At 44.3% G+C, this 25,996-nt stretch overlaps 1 protein-coding gene across 3 annotated transcripts; it reads right to left on the reverse strand.

The window, feature by feature from the left end:
• Positions 1-4,387: 4,387 nt before the first annotated feature.
• Sertm1 (serine rich and transmembrane domain containing 1) lies at positions 4,388-23,922 on the reverse strand. 3 transcript variants are annotated; one of them, XM_026789415.1, is made up of 4 exons: positions 23,591-23,922; positions 23,193-23,379; positions 22,933-23,097; positions 4,388-7,185 (listed from the first exon to the last, which is right to left on the reverse strand). In XM_026789415.1, the coding sequence occupies exon 4, from the start codon at positions 6,997-6,999 to the stop codon at positions 6,676-6,678; it is 324 nt and encodes a 107-aa protein (XP_026645216.1). In that variant the 5' UTR covers positions 7,000-7,185; positions 22,933-23,097; positions 23,193-23,379; positions 23,591-23,922; the 3' UTR covers positions 4,388-6,675. The 3 variants fall into 3 exon arrangements, with proteins under 3 accessions (XP_026645216.1, XP_013203497.1, XP_005344042.1); XM_013348043.2 differs by lacking the exon at positions 23,193-23,379; XM_005343985.3 differs by having other exon boundaries at positions 23,193-23,922.
• Positions 23,923-25,996: the final 2,074 nt, after the last annotated feature.

Consider the following 25,996-nt stretch of genomic DNA (forward strand, 5'->3'; position numbering starts at 1 on the left):
TGTGAGCCACCATGTGGTTGCTGGGAATTGAACTCAGGACCTCTGGAAGAGCAGCCAGTGCTCTTAACCACTGAGCCATCTCTCCAGCCCCTTGTCCTCAGTCTTGAACTAAGGTCCTTGCACTGTCATCGAGCTGAAGAGTGTCTAGTTATCAGTGTCCAGGAGTCAGAGACACAAGGGGTTAGATGTTGTCCCAGCTATGAAGGCTGCGGGCATTCTGCTGATGGCGTTAGTGCTGTGGCTAACAATAGGGAATGCCCAGCACCCTTGCACAGACTGCATCTTCTCTGACTGTCTTGCATTTCTGAGAGAACTTGGTGTTGTCTCAGACTACCTCCCCTCAGTACTAGACGTGTGGCCAGCAGTTGGCTCAAGTCTCTTCAACTTGAGCACAGATTTCTCCCCGTGTGTGCCGTGCCCGACGCTTCCTTCCAGCAGAAAGAACATGAGAACTAACATGTGCTGATTTGGCTGGATAGTGGCCCCAAAGAAAAGACCTGGTAAAGGCATGTTCCTTGGGTTGCCCAGGAGGCTGAGATGGTTTTGTACGCACACTGCAGAAGCACAAGTCCTTACTGGGTGTTGCATAGTTTTGCCTCTAGCATGTCAGTGAGTAGGGAGGCTCACAGGATCTATACCCACATTTGGGTAAGAATGCCTAACATTTTACAGCAAGCATATACTGACACTAGTCTTAGATCTAATATAAATCTTATTGTTTAGTTTATCATCATTCCTCTACTAACTTAAAGATATCATTCCATTTACTATTTGAAAATTTTTTATGTTTATATATAAATATATATCCCTCTTCTAATTCCTTCTAAAACTCCCCCAACATGGGTACCTCACAACTTAACATTCTCTTTTTATAACCTACTGAGTCTAGTTATGTTACCCATATGGAGAATGACAACGTACCAGGGGCCATATCCCCAAGAGAAAATGACTCTCCAACCCCCAGCACCCATTAACTGCCAATAGGTCCTCATCCAGGTGTGGAGCCTCTGAGTCCCTCCCTTACTCATGCAGAAGTTTTGGCTGGCTTGATCTTGCACAGGTCTTGTACAGGTAACCACAACTTCTATGCGTTCACTAGTGCAATGGTCATGTCACGTAGACAGCATTTTACTGCACTCCTCTCTATCCCATGACTCTTACATTCTTCTTGCCTCCTCTCCTACAGTGTTCCCTGAGCCTTGGCAGGGGCCTGATACAGATGCTCTATTAGGGCTAAACATTCGGTCACTGACTCCTTGTGCTTTGGCAGTTCTGAGTATGCATTAACCCCTGCCCACTGCAAAGACAAGCTTCTCTGACAAAAATTTTGAAGAGCATAGCACCTTACCTCACATGACCTTCCTTGAGTCAGTGCCAGTTCGTTGCAACCCCCACTTTCCAGCACATTGGTGATGCTTTCTGAACCGCAGGGCACTCAACAGACCTCTGAGTTTGGATATTTCCTCGCCAATTCTGCTGGCATGAGACCCATGAATATCACCTATGGTCCGTGGGAAGGGATAGGCTGAATAAGTGGGCGGATCCCTTGGGAGAAAGGGCTTTAGAAAGCTCCCTGTATTTCCCCATATACCTATGCTGGGGCCGCAGACTAGTGATAGGCTAAGCCAGAAGATGTCAGCAGGGCAGAAGGCTCAGCATGTGAAAGGTTAATTTAGGGTTGCCAAGAAAGAAGGGGAGAGGAATTAGGTGGAGAAAACCAGAGAGAGTTGGCGGTAAGAAGAAACCAGTGGGAAGATTCGAACCCCCAAAGCCAAATGTTCAAAGTGATGTTGGCTTCACACATGCATATATTACCATGTACTAAACAGTGGGGGTACCAGTTCACATATGGCTGTCTCTGAATCCACACAGCATTTAAAGACATTATTGCTTCCTCATTTTTATCAAGATCTGGGGCCTCAGAACATGTTTTATGAGATCACAGAGGGAACACCTGGAGCTTAGGGGCTTAAACACCTGTATAGATTGATCCCACATTCTAAGAAGGTTAGAGTAATTAACAGGCAGTAATTAAATAGCCAAGGAGAGCACATCTCAAAATATCATCTAGCTACAGGAGGTGGGAATCATAAGGGGTGGGCTTTCTAGGGCACAAAGGACAAAAACTTGTTTAGAAATGGGATTTTTGCAAGACTTTTAATGCTGCAACTTTACTGTGGCATTAGAGTTTTGTTAGAGCGTTAGTCATACAATATGTTAAAAATACTGGAGTAAGAGTGAGTCCCAGTGTGCACTGAAAATGATTGAAAGACTTTAAATAAGGGCCAAATGGGGACAAGTCAGGAGAGGAGGGGGGAGTGTAAGAAGGTGTATGTGCGCGTGTGTGCGTGCATGCGTGTGTGCGTGCGTGTGTGCATGAGTGTGGGTGCATGCACATGTGTGTGTTTATCTGTGTGAGAGAGGGGGGTGGTAGGATTGGAAACAATTAGTGTAGGCGGAATGGGCTGTGTGAGAAGCTCCCTCTCAGCTCAGGCTGTCTTCATGGCTAGAAGATGAGCAGGTATTTGTATCAGACAGAACGCTCCTCTCACTCCCGTATCCCACCCAGCATGCATCTGACTAGCACTTTTCATCCATCTTTGGTCACTTTCCCACAAAGAAATTTCAGCCATGAAATTTACAAGCCCCTGCTTGACCTGGACCTCCTCACATCACATCTCAGACTCCAGCACTAACGGTTCTGCTTGCAAGAGCCAAGGCTCTTCCTACTACAGTGATTTTGTGTATTCTCTTCCCTTTCCAGAGAACACTCTTTCTGACACCTCTCAAGCATTTTCCTAAGTGAATTGCCCTTGGGGTCTGTCACTTCACAACTGCTTTTTCTCAGTTGCACTCAAGGACACTACAACTGTATATATTTCTTTTTCATATTCTTCTGAGTCCTTCCTTCACTAGATTGTATGTTTCAGGAGAGCAAGAACTATATCTGTCTGTTCTATTCAGTACCAAAGGATGCATTCATCTATTTTGCAAATACTAGCTAACCATTTCTTATAGTGTTCAGGATGGCATACTTCCTTCAGACTGTGGACTCCAGGTAAGAAGAAGAAACCCTACATTTGGGATGGTTTGTTGTGGTCTCTGCTGTCAGAAGAATGGTCAGAGTCATAATCAAAATCAGTACGAACAGGGAGCATTTCATAAAGTATTAATGCCTTGGGCATGGTTTTGAGATGGAAGGATACATGAGGGGAAGTAGCATTCTGTTTGCCATGGAAGGCTGGGTTAAACTGAGCCGAGACGACTTTAGGAATTGAGGTGGTGTCTTACCCTTGGTCTTTCGACAAACAACATGGACCAATCTCTCTTGGATACACAGCTTAGCTAAAGGATGAGGAGCTGTGCACTGATGGAGATGCATCCCTGAGGGACATTGTAATGGAGAATGGGAAGGTGGGACCTGGTATTGGTGACAAGGCAGGGCATCAACGAACCTGGGGTCTGTCTTTGAAGATTTGACTGTCCGGTCATTTTGTGATTCTCCTTCAGGATGTGGGAGTGTCTTGGTATACAATGTACATTTTTTCCCTCATCATATAAATCCTTCAATCCTCTAGCCTGCTACACATGCTTCATCTCGTGAACGTAGAGTTGTAGGGACAAAGGGATTTGATGGGAGAGATAGGCTCTTGCTCACCTGTCTTTTCCTCCAAACCCATCACGGTAGCAGCATTCTCCCATGCTTAGGAAGGGCAGAAGAGGAGGCTGAAGTGGGTCTGTGAATGGGTGGCAGGGGTCACTGTTCAAATCGGAGACACTGATGTCAGGTGGGCAGTGCCCGAGAGGAAAGTTCTCTTCCCAAGTGTATGTGAGCCCTACATGTATGTGGAGTACTGCCTTACTCCAGGGACGTGTGGAGAAGAGGGACACTTTCCTCCTCCTCCCTCCTCCTCCTCCTCCTCCTCCTCCTCCTCCTCCCCCCTCCTCCTCCTCCTCCTCGTCCTCCTCCTCCTCCTTCTTCTCCTTCTCTTCCTCCTCCTCTGTACCTGGGGCCTTCTGTGATTTTTAGATGCTTGATTTGTTAGGAACTTATAGAATTTCCATGTATTCCTGTGAAATGATTCTTCTCAATAGGCCAATCTGAGACTCCCCCACTGCCAAGAGGGAGTGAGGAGGAGAGAATGGCACTAGGTCAAACATTGTTTATCCTCCTTTAGAGAAAAGCAGGGGTGATACGCCTATAAACATGTCCATACATCCCATAGATACACTAAATAAAATGTTCGTCTGTGCAGTGTGTGTGTGTGTGTGTGTGTGTGTGTGTGTGTATGTGTGTGTGACTGAGGCCAGAGGAGGGCACTGAATCTCCTGGAGCTGGAGTTACGGGTGGTTGTGATCCACACAACACTGGTGCTGGGACTTGAATTCTGGTTCTATGGAAGAGTAGCAAACCCCTTTTATCCCCTGAGCCATCTCTCCCGTCCCCATAGGCATTTATCACATGGCTAATATGTAACTATTACTTAGAACTCTCAGGTGAAGTGTCTTTTCTAGGGAGAGTAAATTGCTGAACAAAAGAAGAAGCCAGGTTTCCAACAGACTCCATTTCTTTATTCATATTCCTGCTCTCTAGTCTCTCTGAACTTTCTCAACAAGGCAAACTCATCTCAGATTGTACAGTGTGTAGTGGTGACACCTATTTTCCATCTTTGAGTCTTGCTGGTAATTAACCAGTTACCACAGGGAGAAAGAATCATGTGGCCGGGGAGGACGCCTGCTTTGACTCATGTGGTTTGCCTGTCTAAAGTCCTTGAATCTATTCCAGGAGAAAAGAATATAACATCACCTCCACAGGACAATACCTAGCCAGGCTGTCTGTCAAATGGGATGTTTGTCTTTGTGTTTATTAAGATCTCTTTACCCAGTAACCTCAGAACCAAAATAGTACAAGAATAATCAAAAGTGTCGAAATGACATTACAGGTGTTTCTATAATCCTGATGGTGGTCACACAACATTTCCCTGGAAACACGTGCAGACGTGTGTGTGTGTGTGTGTGTGTGTGTTTGTGTGTGTGTACACTGTGTGTACATAGTTACACATATACATGTGCCCATGGTACTCAGAGAATGGTTATAACCACCCCAAAGGGAGAACTTCTCTAGTCTAAGATTCTACACTTTAAGTGACAGCAGAGGCAAGATTTTCACTGCACATTTGAGGGCAGCATCTGTACCGGTCCTATTATGTCTGTGAATGGTTTCAATATATAAGCAGCTAAATGTGTCCTGATTTGATTGTAAAGCAAAACAAAGAAAACAACTTTTGATCTTCCTTTTCAAACCTCTGCATGGCAAAGCCTGACAGTCCACCTGGGATTTGTGTTGGAGTTCCAGTGTTTAAGATTAGTAAATATTTTGAGTAGGGTTTGTCCCAGAAAGACTTGTATATTGGCACAGTGGCACTCAAGGGTCCTCAACTCAGTGTTCAGGCTGTGGATAGTTTATTTGAAAATTTGGGTTTAAATTCCTATCCACAAGGAGCTGTGGTTGGCTTTGCCCGATCCCCTGCACACACTATACATACCATGCTTGTGCTTACCGCCATGCTTCGTCGCATGGACACCCATGCCTGGCCTCAGTGCAGTACCTTCCAGCAGCCCTGAAGGATCTGCAGCGACCCAGTTGCAATGTCTGCAGCTTTTAGTATAAGCTCTCACCCTAGAACCTCAGTGCAGAGTATTTTGTCAACACAAAGAAATTATCAGAGGCTCGTCATGTTCACAGAGTGTGGTACAGTATTAGCAATATAGTCCCTAAGGTTTGCAAACTAACAGGAGCAAATATGCCTGCCTCCGTAGAGACAGTGCTATTCCGTAGTAAGGCTTTAGAGACGAACTCAGCGAAGGATCACACAGCCGCTAAGAGTATTACTAGATGAAATACAACTGAACAGAGAGTTCTCGATGTTTAATTCCTACTGGATGGAAAAGATAGTGAGGAGATTGTGCCTCTTCTGAGCTTCGTTTAGTAACAGCGGCAGCAACTGTCACCAAGGATTCCGGAGAGCTGGGGAGCATTAGGACTGCAAAACGAGCCAAGAGAAAACCCAGGAGCAGAAACGCAGAGCAAGCTGCATCACGACACACATTCCTTGTGCCATTGAAGCTTTTGACTCCCCCAGAATGTTCCCGAATGACTTCTCATCATGGGTGACATTTGCTAAGGTGAAATTAAAGAAAAACATCTAGCCTATTTTAACCTCCATTTGGAAACGTGTGTGTGAAATCTAAGTTTCTCTTTCTCTCTCTCGTCTCTTATATATCATCTCTGCCTTATCTTTTAAATACAGAAAATATTAGCCTTCTTGTTTTGTTCCATTTCTGCTGGCTTAGTTAGTCTCAGGGCTTTGGAAGAGCCTCTACCCAGCATCCCCAGAGGTCCACTCAGCTGAGTCTGTGGTGTCCAACACAGTGCCGACCAGCCTCCAGGCTGGCCAAGAACTTTGGGTGGAATCCCACACCTCAAGGTTTACGTACATTTCTGTCAGCATTGGCTCCTCCTCTCACAAACAGAACACATCCTGAGCAGAAGAGAAATAAAACATGAAAGCGGGAAACACAGCTACCAGAGTGATCATTTCTTTCATGCAGCAGCAGCTCCTTCTGCCTGGAGAAACCAAAGCCATGATCGCTTGGCCTGTCCTTCCATTTCCTTCATGATGAGAGGTTTGAAAACGTAGACCTTTGAGAGGAGATGCTACAGACTTCCAAATTGGTGAAAGAGCTCCCAGCATCACTTGGGTACTCTGGGTAGGAGGAACTGGAGGAGATGATGTTTTTCAGCCTCTGGAGAGCAATGATCAGCAGCAGAAGCAGGAAGGCGAGGAGGCTGAGGAATATGGACACATAGATGTAGACGTTGGACAGGTGGCCCGAGGACGGGTCTACAGATGTGGACAGCGACGTGGGAAACAGCTCCAGAAAGGTTCCGTTCTCCACACTCCCTGCAAATGCAGAGGAAGGGTCAGCCCCAGACATCTCTACAAGCAGGGGAGGCAGGCGTGAGTAGGTGCACTCGAAAGTTTCACACTGGGCTCAGGATCGATGGCATTGGCATTGCTTTTTCATGATGACAGCAGCAGAGATCGCAGTCCGGAACATCAGCGCAGTGAAACGTCTTGGTCCTTAAACAAAGGCAGCATTGGGATCAGCTGTCCGCAGAGACTGTAGAAATAACAAAGGCACAGCTCAGTGCACTTGTCAGGAGATAACACATCTGTCACCGAGTCTTTTAGTTTTTCTTTCAGTGAGGCTTAATTATGAAACCCACCAGGGAGGGGGAAGAATGAAGCAATTCCCTGAGAGACAAGCAATGTTTATGTCTTTTTTATTATAAAAGAGATGTAAAATGAGCTTCAATTTTCCCTTCACAGGATCCTAGATGCCAGGTTTCTCCAAGGTACTTAAAGTAAAAAGAAAAATATACATCTGATGTCTTCCATTGTGATTCTACTCGATACTCCAAGTGGATGCTCTGAGATGGGAACCAAAGTTCAGATCCAAAACTCCCTCCTCCATAAAAATCAACCCCACACAGGCTACACCCAGCCCACTCCTGACAAACACAGGACCCAAGGTGTTCTTTTTGTTTAACATTTTGATTTCTTAATAAAACTTTCTTGCCATGAGATCAGGGCTCATTCTTATGTGATTCTCTTTCTTGACAGAATTTTTTTTTTTTAATTTTTTCGAGACAGGGTTTCTCTGTAGCTTTTGGTTCCTGTCCTGGAACTAGCTCTTGTAGACCAGGCTGGCCTTGAACTCCCAGAGATTCGCCTGCCTCTGCCTCCGAAGTGCTGGGATTAAAGGTGTGCGCCACCACTGCCCAGCTGTGATTCTCTTTCTTAAGGTCAGATTGCCTCTGAATAATGGAGACTGTACAGGGTTTGAGAGCAAGACGTTTCAGTTTGAGACCCAAATTACCCACCATGCCTTACCCTTCCACTGGAACCTTAACTTTCAGAAGAGAGAAATTTTCAGTATCGTGCTTACGTGGTTGCCAACTGATGGAAAGTCGTAAGAGGACTGGGATAATTAGAGTGAATTAATATGGAAGGTAGAAAAGGAGCAGGCTTGCTGCCATTATGGTGCGAGGAAACAGGCATGGGGTTTCCTTAAGAATAGTTCTGTTCAGAGGCAATCACAGAGACCCCAAAAACCTTGTCAAATGCTAGCGAATCCGTGTATGCAATGGTGTACGTAGTCAGAGTTGTTACTTCTATAGTGAAGCCTGTACACCTAAGGTTCGGGGACATTGCAGAAAAGGGAGCAGAAACATCTGCTGTGCGGCAGTGTCTTCTATACGTGACAGAGAAGCTGCACCCATGAAATCCCAACAGTGTGGCTGCCTAACCAGGACCCACACAACGGCAACACCAGTTGACTTGCCAGCATAGATGGGGAAATCTCTTAAGGCCCCAACCCTAGCTGAAGGCAGTCCATGGCTGCTGAGAGAGAAAAGTGAGTCTTCTTCACAGTTGAGTACGCTGAATTATTCAGTTCCAAGTGTTCAGCCCTAAACACATGTTCATAAGAGAAACACTAAATAGGCTCTTTTGGGCGTGTGTGTGTGTGTGTATTTCTAAGGAGTATGGAAATAGAGTGCTTTCATGTTACTCTGGAGCAAAGAAAGGGCCTTCATTTTGTGGGAGACATAGCCTTAATAAAGAATATCCCTCCAGGTAGAAAAATTCCAGAACTTTCTTCAGGTCCATGAAAGAGCTCTTCCTAGCTCCTTATGGCATGAGGCTACTTTTCTCTTAAGTCTCTACATCTTACTTAAGTATGGTTAACTGAGGTGACACCATGACATCCACTCCGTCCCTGGCTTTCCCTCCTAAACACTGTCCCACATTTTACCGGAGAACCCGCCCCCTTCTTCTCTTCTCCAAATCTAAGCGACAGAAGCTTTAAGTGGATGGTACTTGCTGCTGCGGCCAGGACTGGCAGTCCCTGGATCAGGGACACCTCAGAAAGGGTTGTCTTTGTCAGGTTTTACACAGAGTAATGAGTCTGGCTGAGTGCCTCAACCTGGGCTAGCAACAATGTCTTACTAGCTCCTAAAATAATTAGACTCCCACTTCTCATTCTGCTATGCCTGGTGTTTTTAATTCTATTAGGCTTCTGCAGGCTCCTAACCATCTTTTCAAAGTAAAAATGACAAAAGAAGTTGTAGTGGGAGCACAAATGTGTCACCCCGGCCTGGTGGCAGCCAGCCATTCCACACAGCACTTCCATCATCCAGCCATTCGTTTCTGGGGACTAAAGTTAAGGGGTCTCAGAGGAAGGATGACGCAAGAAGAGAGAATTAGTATAGAAGCCCGACAGACGATAGCAGAAAGGTACCCCAGATGTCCTGGCACAACCAAAGTGTAGCTACAGAACGAGGAGATGCATAGACAATTTGACAGGAGTGAGATTTGTAGGTAGCAGATAAGTCCCAGCTTCAGGAATCTGTGAATCCCCACCGCCTACCATCTGCTCTTCATTCTTCTGTTGTTTTGGTCATAAGGCCCCTATTCCTCTTCTGGAATGAGCAAAGAAGGTAAGGACTGGGCACCTCCTGTTCCCCAAAACACTTTCCAGAGAAGGTAGGGTAGGGATAGCACCCATTTTGCAGATGAGAAATTGAGGTGCAAAGACCCTGAGGTTTACTCGGGGTGCATAGCTAGGCGGTGAGAGAACTAGAACCATGCTTGAATTGTGTCCTGGGTTTCCTCAATAGTGTATGAAAAAGTCAAATGACAAGACTTAGGCAATTGGCTCCTAGCTGCCACTCCACCGTGGACAAGGCTACAGTTCGAGTCGAGTTTGTTTTGGGACAGGCTCTTGTGTGTCTCAGGGTGAAAGGACCGTGCCAATACACCCAATGCAGAACTTGTCTTGAGAAATCAGTTATTTCCTGTTTGTGCCGTAATGATTGTCTTCCTACCACTCCAGGCAGGCCTGCACTAAGATAGTTCTGTTCCTGTTATCACCCCAGGAGAGAAAGAAAAAAAAAGACCTTCCCAGGTAAAACACCAGTAAGTGGGGAGTTCCTTCTACAGGCCTGAGAGACAAGTGGTGCTTTTGAGGTCTCTGCCAGCCTCACAGGTTTAACATGAGGTCATAAGTTTAGCTGGAATTGGCTGGTTTTCTCTCAAACTTTTTCTGCCACTCAAATTAGTATCATTTTCTTATGTTGAAAGTACGGGCCATGCTACCATAGTACCATGGTAAGGCTGATAAGTATCTACAGACTGCTGTTATGACAGAGATCTCTCTTTTAAGGGTAATGGTCCTGAGAAGACCTTTTTACGTCCCGAAGATTACCTTCTGCCCTGGAAGCCTCAGCTGTCTATGAACAGTTCATAGAAAATACTAAGAAGCTATCGGTTTCCTGTGTGGCCTTAGGATAATGGTGGGAAATAAAAGCAGAAAAATCTCTCTGTCTTTATTCAATGTTACAGTAAAATATTTTCTGCCTTGAAAGCCATCTTCCTAATATTGCAAATTGAGAATCATTTCCAGATTGTTTCTTAATGTAAAATGACAGCAACCTACATCTGATCTCATTGTTCTACTCCGAAACAACTGAGTGCATGCATTGTTGGAGCTGATTTTAATTTGGTAACATCAATTCTCATTTCCCTATTGGAGTTTTTAAGAAAAGCTGGCAGATCCTCTGTCTGGCGAATGGTTTATCCAGTGGCAAGTGTATAATGCTGGTGATGGCCATACCCATCCTCGTTTAATGCTGTGGCAGGTGGCACGGTGGAAAAGAAATCACAGGAGAGTGTTTCAGGATGGCCCTTCCCTGCTCTTTTTCACAGATGAGGTTAAGCAAAGAAGAAAAGGGTTTCATCTTAAATGCATAGCCTTGGGGCAGCGACAACAGTCTCTTATCGAGAGTCATACTTAGATTCAGAATAAGATTTTGATTTTTTTTTCAGAGTCATTCTCAGATAGCAGATTTTTTTTTTTTGAGGCAACTGAGACAGTTCATGGCTAACCACATCTTTCTTTGTTTCTTGGAATAAAAACTTGTTCTGGGAAGAAACACTCCAAGGGTAGTGAGCGATCTATTAAGCCAGCAAGGTGGAACTTGCCATGCTCTCCACGAGCTCAGTGATACGGGGGATGGTGGGACTGCACAATAAGACAAGGTTTGTTTACTCCTTTGGCACCATGCCCAGCCTCTCATAGATAGTGGCTACTTTTTTCCCATGAGATGGTTATAAAAAGTGTAAGTTTAATTTTTTTTCTCTATCTTTTGAGATAGAATCTCACTATACTGCCCAGGCTTGCTTTGAATGTACAATTCCCCGGCCTTAGTTCCCGAGAGCTGGCATACACCTCCATTGTGATGGTTTGGAATGAACCTCCCTCATCTCAAGACTTCTCTCACACCTCACATGATGAGATATGTGGAGGAGGGGTGGCGTGAGAGCAGAGACTTGACACAGCCCTGAATTCTAACACAGTGATTTGTGAAATCCAGCCTGACAGCCAACCTCCATTGTGGTATAGGCTCTGTGCTGGGCTCTGAGGCTGCTGTTTGAATTTCTATGTGGGTAAGAAGTTTTGTTGTTGTGGAAAACAGGGACAGACTACTCTGTATCCTTGCAGCCAATCCTTAAACCATTCTCTAGCTGTTATGCTCAACAAAGTTATGGCAGCCTGTCACCAGTATCAAGTCCTGCTGGGTTAGACGGAAAGGTGATCCTCCCAAGGCCTTGGAAGGTTAGGGCTGTGTGAGAAGGTGCTCAGGTGAGTGGCACCTTCCTGCCCAGATGTACAATTAAATACTGTAATGCAGTTGGTTGTTTCAGGTGATGTATCAGTTATCTTTCTCCCATTGAACAGTTAGGAACTACTATTGCCAGAATCCAGAAGAGATTTTTCTCCAAGATCTGAGCAAAGCCGTTTATTAGAAAGAAGGATGTATTATGTAAGACCTTGCATTTCCACCATCCCTTCCCATTTTGTGTAATTAACTCTTCTCTCATTCTTTCTTGTTGCCTTGGCCTTTAGGTTGTGTGAGATGAGAGAGAGAGAGAGAGAGAGAGAGAGAGAGAGAGAGAGAGAGAGAGAAGACTGGTGTTGACTGTAATTCTCTTCACCACTTTGTCTAAATGAAAAGCCTTATTTGCATTCAATGGCAAACACAGACCTAGGCTTGCAGCCATCAAGGTAAAGTTTATCACCTAATGAGCTATGCTTACCCAAAGCTGATTCAGCCATCCACTGTTTTCCCATCTGAGAACTGTTCTTACTTATCAGAACAGTATGTGAGCAGACTTCTGTATGAACGCTCATCATGACTCATTGTATCTGTCCAATACAAATTGATATCCAGCTAAGGAACCCAGTTGCATCCAGGGGCTATCAGCCATTGGGTTGGAGCAGTGATTCTCAACCAGAGGTTGTGGCCCCTTTGGCAAACCTCTTTCTTCAAAAATATTTACATTATGATTCATAATGGTAGCAAAAGTATAGTTATGAAATAGTAACAAAAAGATTTTTGGTTGGGGATCACCCCAGCATGAGGAACTTTCGGTCAGAGCATTAAGAGCATTGAGATCCACTGACCTAGAAGGAACCTTAGCAGAAGGGACTGGAAGCTATGAGCAGTGCACTGGAATTCAGGGGTCCCTATTGGACAGAGTGCAGTGGAAAATTAAAACGCACAGTCCTCTGCTCTCACAGGTCAAGTGAATGAACAGAAAACTTCCTTATTGCACTTTGGCAACATTGAAGTGAAAACTTCGTGTCAGTGGCTTATTTTTCAAATCAGTTCTACAACAGCTGTGGACCCAATCCATCTTCAGTGTCTCCCTCTCAGCCAAATCATTTATCTACTCAAGGTATTTTTGGAGTCAATCCAATGTTTACTCGGAAATGACTGAGCGAATGAGTGCTCAAGCGAATGGATGTGGAGGCTAGAGAGATGGCTCAGCGGCTAGGAGCATGGACCACTCCTGTTGAGGATCTGAGTTTGGCTCTCAGCACCCATGTCAGGTGACTCACAACTATCTGTAACTCCATTGCCAGGGGATGTGACACTTCTGGCCTCCTCGAACACTGCACTCATGTGCAAATGCAGCCACACACACACATACACAAACACACATAATAATAACAATAAATGAATAAAAATAAGATCAATACTGCTTTGTTAGGCAATGTATTTTATCCTAATTACTTTAGAAATTATTCAATTAAGATAAATATCATAAGCATACTTCTTTGATATACAAAGCAGAATTGATTCAGAGATGTTATAAAACCATGAAAACATTGCAAAGGGAATATAGTCTAATTTTCTATCTTCTACATTCACAAAAATCATTTAGGTGTAAGTCCTTTGCATTTATATGAAATTTTTTTAGGGGAAAAATGAAACTATTACTCCAGATAAATTTTTAGTGTGTTCATGTTCCACAAAAAGATTTTATGTCTAAATCACTGTCTTGGCAAAAAAAAAATCATTCCCAAAATACTAGAATCTTGGAATAAGATGGGTAGGTGATTTAAATAGGCAACTGCCTAGATTAAAAAAATAAAGCCAACATAGAGGCTGTTCCAGGCATAGCATTGTAATGTTCTTTCATGGTGTTTGGGAAACGACCAAGAAGAAAAGTTCCCACACTTGTGAGTGGGCCCACTTTGCACGGGGTGACTGAACTACGTCAAAATGACAAAAGTGGTGACTTCAAGGTCAGATGAAACACTAGTTAAGAAGTAGCAGAGTGATGGACGTCACTTTTGGGAGCGGGAGTAAAGGTCACAGCTAAAGGGATCATTTACAAAAAAAGCACACAGGGAAGTAATGACTTGATCACAGGTAAAATTGTAACAAATCTGGAGAAGAAGATGTCAAAGCCAAGGTTGCCTTTCAAAATGCTACTCCAGTTTTAATGAGGGCTTTCGGTTCTGTTTTCTCCTCAGACGCAAGTCTGATTATTTCCAGTTTTTAGAGGTGTGCTCAGAAAGACAATTTTTGTCCTTAAAGTTTCTAGGATTGTTTATACCATAGCATTATCATTAGTACACAAGAAGTCTTACATACTGTTATACAATCTGGATGTGTTTTTAAGAATTCACTTAAGCCATGCTGTGGTAGGCGTGAAGGAAGTTCTATTCTTTCTTATTATGCTGCATTTTATCTCTTCAATTAAAATAATTTTATAATAATTTTTATTCTTTGAGAATTTCATATTTGTATGCAATATGATCTCTGCCCCCGTTTTTCCTACCTCCCCCAGTATCTGCACCAACATGCTTCCATCCCAGCTTCAAGTCTTCTTTCTTCTTTTGATAACACACTAAACCAAATTAGTGCTTGTCTACTAAGTCCAATTGATTAGTGCATGAACGGGAGGTCACTTGCTGGATCATGGGACACCTACCAGTGGCCACATCCTCAAAGAATAATGCCTGTCCCTCCCTCCACAGCTATTAACTGCCAGTAACTCCTCAGTTATGAAATTAGGACTGGAGATCGCATCCTCAACCTGAGCAAGTCTTGTGCAGGTAACCATAACTGTAAAATAATTTCTATTTAGTGTATGCTTTTCCTGTGAAGGTATGCTTAGACTGGTTCCTTATCTAGTGTAATATATAGGAAAAAATTGTTCATGTAGGGTTTGTAATTGTCACAGATCTGAGATTGAAACAGCTTTAAAATTCTTTACACCCAATGCCAGCTATGCTTCAGCTTCAGAGCTTTTGCGTGTCCCCTAGACTGCTCCAGGGGAACAGGGAAGAGCTTGGGAAGTGACTGTTTGTACTGCTGATGATCAATTCACCCTCAGAGAGGGGCAGCTGCTGCGGGCTGCTGAGAACAGGACAATGTGACTTGTCATCCCTCCCCCTGCCCATGCTACCCTGCTTTTTCAGTCACCCCACGACCTCCCTCCTCATACACACAGACAGGCTTTCCAGTTCCTGCCCTGCTGTGATCCCAATCCCCTTCCCTTCCCTTCTTCATTCCACTTCACTATATGTTCATAGACATGCAAGATAAGGTAGTCAACGAATGTGCCTCTGTTTGTAACGTGGGTCTATAAATGTTTATTATTATTTGAGTGTGTGTGTGTGTGTGTGTGTGTGTGTGTGTGTGTGGCCTGTGCGTGTGTTTCCAACCTACAGAATGTATGAACACTGCACGGTTCGTTCATTCTAACCAAGATCCCAAATTAATATCCACTAGAAATGTCTAGATAATTGAGGCGTAGAGAAGAAAGGAATGCAAATTATCTGATATAGCCAATTTTCTGGGTTTGCTCATTCCAATATGCTGCAGACTAAAATCTAATCCATCCATAAAGCCATGCATATATGCACACATTGAAAACCACGTGATGACACAGCTTGTCTAGCGAGCCCCAGCATTAACAAAATAGTTAGCCAGGTGCTTTTCATATCCGTATCTTTATAAATGCATCCCTGCATTTGTTTAAAGTGAAGCCTCAGACAGCAAAGCATCACAAGGGTGTATAAAATGCTGCGTAGCTTGCATTTCTCTATAGGGATTGCAGCTCAGACAGTAAAGCGTCACAAGGGTGTATAAAATGCTATGTATCTTTCATTTCTCTATAGGGATCCCAGCTCAGAGTCTTTGGCTTAAACATAAAACTTCGTTGTAACATTTGCTTGAGTTAAAGAGCCATCATTGCTTGTAATGCAGCCACAAGGAGAACTTAGTTGATTATATAGTATACAAATTGCACATGTTATCTGGATATTAGCCAAGTATTTAGTGTAACACATCCAGATGAATTTTGTCAAATAAATCTCACCATTCTTCTAGTCCTCAAAGCGTGATGAAGCTTTTTGTAGAAAAAAGTGGGTATTTAAAAAGAATAATGCTTAGTAATTGCTAGCTTGTACTGGCTAAGTTTTGGAAGCATTCAGTTTTGGTCATATGACATGATTTATGCCTTCTGAATACTGAGAGCAATGAGAGAAAGACCCAGTTTTCCACATTTATCCCCCTTAATGCAATGCAGAATTTTTGATGGATCTAAGATAAATTAATTTTTTTTAAAAAAGCTTTGTTATAAAGGATATTAAGGATCCAAGATAGTGAAACATATCTATAATCCCCATAGTACATAGAGGATCATAGGTTCAAGGCCAGTCTGAACTAAAATTATAATATGACCCAAGACACTGAGGAATTTGATATAATATGTTAGATTATATCAATAGTAAATTTCCAAATGAAATGTTAAGAAAATAAGAAAGATTCTCAGGAAATATTATGTTGAAATAGCTAACCCCATTAGCAACCTTCAGGTAACACAAAAGTGCACACATGTACGTATGCATAGAATTATGACGGAATAAATGTGTCAATGTATTAACAACTGGTTGCTCCCATCTAAGGCTATATGGATGGTCACTGTTAAGACTCTTGCAATTTTTCACGAATTATTTGAAAGATCGCAAGAAAATATGCTTAGAATAATAATCTAAAATTTAGCCAAAGCGTTAGAAGTTTCTAAAGAAAGCATGAGGCTTCAGTAAGCATCAAAACGCTCAACCTTTTGCTGCTACCATTAGTTAGCTCAGGATGACCCTTATCTCACAGGTGGTCTCAGTAAGCAATTGCGGGATGGTTCCTGGTAAAGGGATCCTGTAGGGGAACCAGAAACCAGCGAGCCTTTCTCATCAATTCATTTCCATTACTATCCTCCTAAATGAATGTCCTGTGGATCCTCTGGGTAAAGGAATCCAGGCATGTTCCTCTGTCATCCGTCATATTCAGAGGCAGCCACAGATATCTCTCCAATAGCTTAAATACCCAGGCAAAGGCAGTACTATGAAAACATCCCAGTCTTACAGAGCAGGTGGACTCTGAGAGGCTTGTGGAAAGCCCACAATAGCTACTAAGGTCCAGGTTCAAAGTAGAGACCTGGGAAATAACAGTAGTAGATAAACGAGACAGAAATAGAGCCGTTACCTAGGCAGCCAAATAAAGCACACAAGCTGCAAACAGCAAGTTTCACAGACCAAAGCAGTTATGCTTCTCACAGTCCCACAGTGGGGAGCACCTCCTGGATCATCCACATCATCCTACAATGTCTTCTACAGTCCAGGCTCAGAATTCTTTGAAACCAGGAGCCAGTAAACGATTTGTAAACTGAATCTAGTCAATTGCAAACACAGTTGTGAATAATTGGGAGCACTGATTGGAGAAGTGGGCTTTCCAGCCCTCACTGGTCACACAAGAGCGCAAAAAGGTACTCTTAAATGATGAAGACTGGACAAGCTGGAGTTCAGATGTAGATTACAAATGCCACCATCCCTACAAGAGGATAGATACTCTCTTCCCTGGATCTCTATGGAGATCAGAATAGCAGGGAATAGAGGATTCTGTGCTTTTCACTAGGGAAGTATGTTTCCCCATGGGACTTCTGAGGTCCTACTCATCCTATGTGTGAGAACAGGGTAGTAGAACTTGCCTTCCTCCCCTCTACATCCTGCAGAGTGAGCTCAAAGGTCTGGCTTACAAAGAATATCGACATATCCCTTGTAACACTGAACAAAATAAATGATACACCAGGCTAGCTATAGACTGTGGGAGCAACTCAAGCCCTCAACAGCTTCTTATCATTTTAGATAATAACTCAAGACCACGCTCCGGCAAATGCAATATGGAAGCAGAAAAGCAAGTGTTGGCTCAGTTCCCCTAGAATGTACTTCAACTTTGACATCAAAGAAGGCAACATTGAAAAATAACTGAAAATTATTTGCAGAAAACAAGGCTACTGTATAGGTGACCTATGCGAAATAGTTATATATTTTTCTAAACTATAAACAAATACAGTTTGAGAGAGGAAATAATGAATAATCTTTTCTACAAGCTCATTGCCTTGTCCTAGTCATAAAAACAGTCTTGGTCAGAGATGCGCATTTAATCACAATTACCTGTTCTTCATTCTTTCTTGTTTTGTTGTTGAAAGCTGGCATGTAGGGATATATCATGAAGAAGAAAGTTATGACATAGAGGGAAGAGGCAGGGGATGTGTGGAAGGGCAATCCAATGATAGGAAGAGGGAGGGAAAGCCTGGATGCCTCTAGAAGAAAGAAAAGCTAGACAAATCGGTGGGAAAACAGCAGTACCGCATGGAAGCTAGCTGTGAGAATTTGCTGGTAAGCAACATGTACAAGTTCTGGGAGAAAGGAAGAGGAAAAAGTACAGGGAGAGGGGGAGAAGGGGGACACAGTTTATGTCTCTTTCCATCTTTATGACTCTTAAAGGTAGTCATTATTTTTACTTTTTATAAAATGATGCTACACGTCACTCATGCACTTGAGGCAGAGTTGGAATCTCCATCTCCGTCCCTATGTCTTCATGTTCTATGTTCATTATATTTATTTTTTTTTCAGGAGGCTGAAAATGGGAGAGAGATCTTTTGAGACAGGAAGTCATCAGTGAGGAAATGCTCCGATTATGTCCCTCCTTCTATGTCTGTTGTAGTGTTCTCACTCTGTCTGAATTTAGGGTGGCTGTCATATCACTTGATTAGAGCTAATGAAATGTAGGAACATGTGACCAGAGCAAGAGCTGCTATGCCCCACTCTGTGGCAGTGACTGTGTGTAAGGGTCCCTGAATGAGCACAGCGACTGCCTTTAGCCCTTGCTGATGCTATTGGCACTGAACATTAACAGTGGCTAAACACTCCTTATGAGTTTTATTATTGACATGTCATCTACCTTGTGATAACTAATACAACATCTCAATCTACAGACGGCGGATTTTATGATGGGTCTCCAAGAACACGATTGCTAAGAAGCCTAATTCTGAGTAACAGCCACATATATCGTATGTGTAATATGTTCACTAAGAATTTTGTATATTAAGAATTAGTATAGCAATCTACCAGTAAATAGAGCCAAACACATCCCTTTTGAACTGAGTGTGATGAGCTGCTCAAGTACAAAGAAGTCTTCAGCAGAAACAAATGGTTTCTAGGGGGACAGGTGACAATGATATTAAAAGTAACTTAAAGTTTAAAAAAAGTCTATCATAGAAATTAGGGTGAAGGCTGTTTGTTTTAGTTCAGAAAAGCAATGCTTTTCAACATTCATTCAATAAACAGTCATTAATTATGAAATACACAGGGGAAGGATAAAAGATCATTATGTGCATACAGTCGGTGCACATTATGTGCATACAGTCGGTGCACATTTATTTTCCCTCATTTATTTTTGATAATTTTATACAGTAGATTTTTATCATATTCTTTCCCATCTTCCAACACCACAACTCATGCCACATCGTATTCTTTCTCTTTAAAAAAAATGAAATAAAAAATGCCCTTAAAAAACATGGAGTTTGTTTTGTGTTGGCCAAACACGCCCAGCCCTGGGGCCTGCTTTGGAGTGTGGCTGAGATTCCCAGTGGCACTCCATGGAAGAAAACTGATTTTCCTTCTCCCATAAGCTATTCTTTGCTTCGTGGTGGGGATATTTTGTGCCCACTTCCCATGTTGTGCTCGGACTGGTCTGGCTTGAGCCTGTGCGGGTCTTATGCATGCTGTCACAGTATCTGTGAGCCCACGTGTGTCTGTCCTGTTGTGTCTAGAAAAGACTGTTTCCTTGTGCACATGTTTCCTACAGCATCTTGACTAAGAAATCTAAACAGACATGGTTTGTCCTATATTATATGTCGTAGGCTACGTTTCCATCATAACCCCCCCCGCCCCCGTTACATCTAAGAAAGATGTTCCAGGCATACCAAACTGCTAAGAATTTCCCAATTAATTTTTCAGCACTTAGGTTTAATCTCATAATCTCCACCTACTTTCTCCATGCAAACTTCTGCTTCCCTCCTCTGTATTCTCAAACTGTGTTCTATATTCTCTCCATAAGCATTTATACATTTCAGTATGCCAGCTATATCTGCATGTCTGTGTGCTTTGATGGGCTGTGAATCCCTAGATGGAAGGAGCAACGTTCCACTTACCTTGCTACCAACAGAGCACACCTGTACAGGATCAATGATTATCTGCCAGACAATTGCATGAATGAGTGAAAGAAGAAAGAAACTTGAAGCTTCTTGGAGAGACAACCCAAATCCTATTTTTACAAGCAGAAGAATATTTACTGAATGAATAAGTGATCCTGTATAAAATCATAGTTACTCAGAATGGCAAGTACTCAGAATATGCATGAGTTTCCCCTACGTTTTATAAAGAATTTATTTGTAGCAATAAAATTAAGCATTGAGATACAGAGTAAGATCTGCACATACATCCTCACAACCAATTGTGGTTTTTGTTAGTCACCTACAAATCTGGGATTTTATCTGGTCAGTCATTGCAGACAGCTAAGGAAGAAAGGGAAGGCTATGTTTGTAAAGCAAATGGAAGGGCATCTTTCAATTTGAGCACAGCAGTTAGTGGGCTACCGTGGGCACCATCCTGGCTTTCTAATTTAAAATTGGGGATTGTAGCCATCTTTTCTTCTGTTTCCCACCTGAAGCTGAATTCGGTCCCTTACCTTCTTTAAGGAATTTCTTTAGTAATTCTTATAAGCCGATATTTATCAGAGCTTTTCATTATTGTTGGCAAAACTATCAATATCAAACAACCATCTCCCCAACACATACTTCAACCTAGACTGAGTTTATATCTTAAAGTGAGACAATAGATGGGAAATTCGCAGTTAAGAACTTGGATGTGCCAATGGCACAATGACACGTTCAGTTCCTAGTGAGAATTCAGATCTCTGCCATATTCATGCTGTTTTGGGTGGGGCTGTACCATTTCAAACCAGAGATGCTGTTAATGTAGATATGATTTCCTGAATGTTAGGAATCAGTCTCTCTCTCTCTCTCTCTCTCTCTCTCTCTCTCTCTCTCTCTCTCTCTCCCAGTTCTCACTGCCAAGCTTGGTTAAATGATAAACTGGACTCAGAGTGTGGGAATGGCCATGGTCACATCCCTAGAGAACTCCTGAGGAAGGAATTCTGGCGTCAAGGGACAGCTGGCCTCAGACTGCTATACCCTGTGGTCACATCCCAAACATTAGAATCAGAACTCAGGACCAGACTCTGGCTCTGCCTCATGCCATCCTGGATGCCTAGATAGACTTCTTGAATTTAAACCAAAAACAAACCATGCATGCTTGCCCAGGACTTCACCTAAGCCTGTTTGGGTCCTTTACACGAATATATTATCTGAAAGGGGTCCTGCCTATTCACGCACTTACAGCCTGAGCACCATTGTTGGGTTTTCTAATCTATGAACCAACCAAAAGGCTTTGTTACTTTTCCTTTAGCTTTCATCATGAGCAATGATAAGAGTTAACAAAATTCAGGTGTATACCTTTTATTAATGCAGTTAATGTGATAATACCTACCAATATGATCCACTCTTGCCATTTCTTCCTGATAATATGTTAAATGTAAAATTCACTGTATAAAACAGGGATGGTAAAATACAAGCGTAGGGAAAAGTGTGAGTCTAGAACTTTTATCAGATGAAGTCCAAATTGATCCTGCTTGAAATAGAGGCTGAACGAGAGAATTTTTACCTGAGATGGGCCCATCTTTACTCTTACAATGAATGGCAACCCCAAGGTTATTCAGTAGCTCTCTTATACAGTTCATCATGGTGACCAATCATCTCCACTATCGCTCATCTGCCTCATTAAATAGAATAAAGGAAGACAGGAAGAGGAATTCAGGAAACTTGCAGATGCACCCATCGGTGGTGTGCACAACAGCATGGCCGTTGTCTCAACACCGGACAGAGCTGTGCACCTCACACATGTCTAGTAAACATGCTAAGCTAAGCCGACCAAGAGCAAGCGAGACCAGAATCTATCTTACCTTACACCAAGCTTCTTCAGTGACAGTCATGACTGTGCTCTGAGCTGCTTTTCTGAACTTTGTATTTCGAAGGGGAATAAACACGAGAAGTAAGTCCCCCCCCCCAGCTAAAAACACAAAATGGAATACTCTACCCACTTCCTAGAGCTCAGTGGCTCCAGAGTATTAGAAAAGCAGGCAACCCTTTCTCCATCTCCCCTTTGCCCAGCATGTCAAGGTGATCAGGGCGTAGTCCCACAGGGCAACTTCACTCACAAGCACCTCAACTTTCTCTTGATAAAGGTTGTGCCTTGGGTGTATGTGGTAGGGGGGAACAAGAAACCTCTCTCTAGCAAAAATGAAGCACATTCAATTACAGACCCATATATAAGACCTACTATGGGCTAGGTCACAAAGTAATCTTATTTATAGTCTAGTTGGCCCACTAAGACAATTACATATAATCCTTAACACAGTTTTAAGGAAGATGTATTGCAGGATGGCGCAAAAAGAAAGTATTTTAAGAAAAGACTCAACAATCTTTCCTCTTTTCCGTTGTCTGAACAGCGAGTCAGGGAACTAGAAAGCGAAAAGCACCCTAGACTAAACATCCTTAGGAGTGGTTCCTGGCTGGACCCGATGGCTGCCCATTCTCCTGTCATGGGTACCTGCAAGGGGAACCATGCCCATGACGGAGGCTCTGACCATCTCTAAGTATCTGGCTGCCAGTTAAAAGCCTCCGAACTGAAGCGCTTCCGCAGAACGTTTTCTCCCAGGAAAATAAAGCGGCAGAGAAAAGGAAGGACATTAAGAAATAGACCCCGTCATTGGAACCTGGCATCAAACCCGAGTGAGCCCGGGGGACCAGACATCTGGGCACGCAAAGCGCACAGGCATAGTCTTGGTTTTCAACAAGACGTTTCTGAGAATGAATGTGTCTCTCTGCTCTCGAGGGGAGGGGGCACATTGCCTATTATTCCGTCTTAATGAGAATTCAAACATTTGCCCAGAATCTGCGAACCTTTCTCTTGCCTGGGAGGCGCAGGGCTGCAGGCAGAGTCTCTCGCATCCTGGGAAAGCGAAGGATTGAGGGTGCATTTACTTACCCAGAGAAAGCTCCGCCCGGGAACCCGAGTGCTCAGCGCCAGGGAAAAACTTATCCGGATTTGCAGCCACTGAAGACAGGTGAGAAGGACTCAAGCGAATACAGCACAGAGCAATGCCAGCCGTCAATGTCTGCGTGGCGACTCCCCAGGAAGGAACAAATGACCCTAGAAATAAAGAAAAGCTCACACACGCCGCAAAACCCACACAAAAGGCACCAGAAACGTATTTCAAAGTGTACACAGTAGGCAGCGGAATTAACCTTTGCCGCGGTGGACTGGAGGGCCGACTTTCCTGACTCCCCGTGCAGGGAACCACGCAGGTCATTCAGGGGCCAAGGACATTGCAAACTGGGCCCCAGGTGGATCCAGCTGTAGCTGGCTGTGTGTCCCTAAGACCCTGAGAGCTGGGTTGCAGGGCCTGCTTCAGGACCCTAAGGATGCGTCCAGCTACAAAAAGGAAAGATTCAAAGGTGTTCCACAGCAAGGAGCCAAATCTCAAGTAGTCCCAGGAGAGACGGGGGAATGAAGTCCAAAGCTAAGGGGTCCCACTGCCACCCTAGGTGGGGCATCCGGCGGCCCTCTCTGGGGACGAACCCACTGCCATTGCTCCTTGCCCCCTACGTCTCAATTCCCCACGCTTGTGCCCAGGCTCACTGACTTGCGGATCTGGACTCTGGCGTTGGGGTGGGGCGGCGGCCCAGCCTCGGAGCTGCGCGCCCGCCGGGCGGTCCCAGGGAATGCACCGCGAGCGAGCGGACGCGATCAGAGCGCACGGGCGGCGGGCTCAGTGGGAGTGGGCACCCGCCTGGCTGTGCCCGGCTCTGCGGCGTCCCTCCGCCCTCAGGGGCCGCGCGACCAATGGCTGAGAGCCGGGCCCACTCCCAGCCGCCTGGCAGTCGGGGCGCTCAGGCGCTAGGACAGCACCAGGCTCTGACGAGGGAGGAGCTTACACCATGGCTGGAGGATGTGGAGGCGTTTGCGCGGGAGCCCCATCTGGGGAAGGCAGGTGTGGTGCGGTGAACTTTGGTGGGGGTATATGGTGGGGCTGAGGTTTCTTTTAGGCGCAGAGGAAAGCATCCCCTTCCTTCCAAAGTTTCACCTCTTATGTCTTTAGGAGCCCTGTGTAGCCCCCACTCCCAAAGGCGAGCTGTGTGGGGACATCGCCTCCTCCCATGACGAATTTTACCTTAGACTCCCCACCCCCCGTTTAATCTTTCTTCTCAACTCCCTCTCAGCCTGAGAAACCATCAGATGAATGAGTAGGACCTTGGTTTCTATGAGTGCTAGTCACAGATAATCGTAAAAGTCTCTGTGAACAACTGTCACAGTCATATAAAGGAATTCTGGAACGGGAGCCTTCCACGCTTGGGCTTCCTTCCACGCCTGACGGTATTTCAGTCGAGATGGGTGCCTTTTACTCAGACATCCAAGGGCCCAGTTGACTCCCTGGTCTATGTGCTCTGAAGCATCAAGTCCTTTGGTCACTTTCTATTAATGGATTTCCACCCGGAGATCCAATTTTCTTTGCCTGAAAGCAATTAATTCAACAGAGCACTGGGATGCTGAAGTCTCTATGAGCATGTGCACATCCCGCTGTTCATCAGTGCCCAGCTCCTGGACCACACGACTTCTGTCCATGCTTGTTGATTTTCCAGATAGAAACAGGCAGGGAGCTAAACTCTGAGGCCGCACGCTACTGTGAGTAAAGACTGTGCTGGGTCTCTCCTCCTCCTCCTTCCACTCCTCCCCTCCTCCTCCCACTTCTCCTCCTCCTCCTCCTCCTCCTCCTCCTCCTCCTGGACATGTGAGACTTTTCTACATGGGTCTGCATGGGCCTCATTTAAAATGCAGGGGTGGGGATTAATAGCTCAGTTGGTGGAATGCTTGCCTAGCCAAAGAAGGTTCTGGATTTCATTCTTAGCACCACATAAATTCAGCATGGTGGTGCCTGCTTGTACTCTCAACAACTCCAAAGGTGGAGGCAGAGGATCAGAAGTTCAAGGCCATCTTTAACTACCTAGCCAGTATTAGGGCAGTCTTGTCCACCTATATCATTTCAAATAAAATAAAAACTGCAGAAAGGCTTAATGAGCTGTATTGTCAAGAAGGCAAGCTCAAAGAAGCTTATCTCCCAACATTCATATTCCAAAGCTCGCCCACTTTGTGTTGTTTGCTTTTGAGACAAAGTCTCACTCTATAACCCAGACTGGTCTGGGATGCCCTGTGTAGCCCAAGCCAACCTCCAAATTACGCTTCTTCTGCCTTAGCATCCCAAGTGCTGGAATTGCTGACGCGGGCTTACCATACCTGGTTGGTAAACCTAACCCATTTGTTCATTTGACACCTCCACGAGTTCTGTTCCGTCATCTACCTCTGTGCTGGTTGGTTTCGTTGTCATCTTAACACAAACTAGAGTCAGAACCTCAACTGAGAAGATGACTCCATCAGATCTGCCGATGTGCAAGTCTATGGGGGCATCCTCCTGATTAGTTGTTGTGTGGAGGGACCCAGCCACCATGGGCAATGCTACCCCTGAGTAGGTGCCCCTGGGTTATAGAAGAGGACAGGTTGAGCAAGCCAATAACTAGTGTTCCTCCACGGCCTCTGCTTCAGTTGAGCCTCCTGGTTCTTGTTTGAGTTCTTCCCCTAGCTTCCCTTCATGATAAACTGTAACCTATAAGTCAAATAAATCCTTTTCTCTGCTAGTTGCCCTTGGTCATGATGTCTGTCGCAGCAACAGAGATGCAGACTAGAACAGCCCTGTACTGACTATTTGGTAAATTCTACCTTTCATTTTCATGTATCCTCTTCCTGAGCAGTAATATCCATTACATCGGGTTGTTATATCCAGGAATGTTTTACCATTGAGAGAGAGGTTCTCTCTGCCTCCTAAAATCATGCCATGAAGCCAGTTGGAAACCCTGAGGATTCAGAGAGGAGGGTTAAGCCTGTCAGCCTTCAGGACAGTTGTCCTCAAACCTATCTGTGTCTAAGATCCCTAGCCCCAGCCCTGTAGTAGTGGGCTTCCACGCTCCATGTGATTCTAGCTCAGGGTCTCCATTGA

The sequence above is a fragment of the Microtus ochrogaster genome, chromosome 1 (genome assembly GCF_000317375.1).
Source record: "Microtus ochrogaster isolate Prairie Vole_2 chromosome 1, MicOch1.0, whole genome shotgun sequence".
Taxonomy (NCBI): Eukaryota; Metazoa; Chordata; class Mammalia; order Rodentia; family Cricetidae; genus Microtus; species Microtus ochrogaster.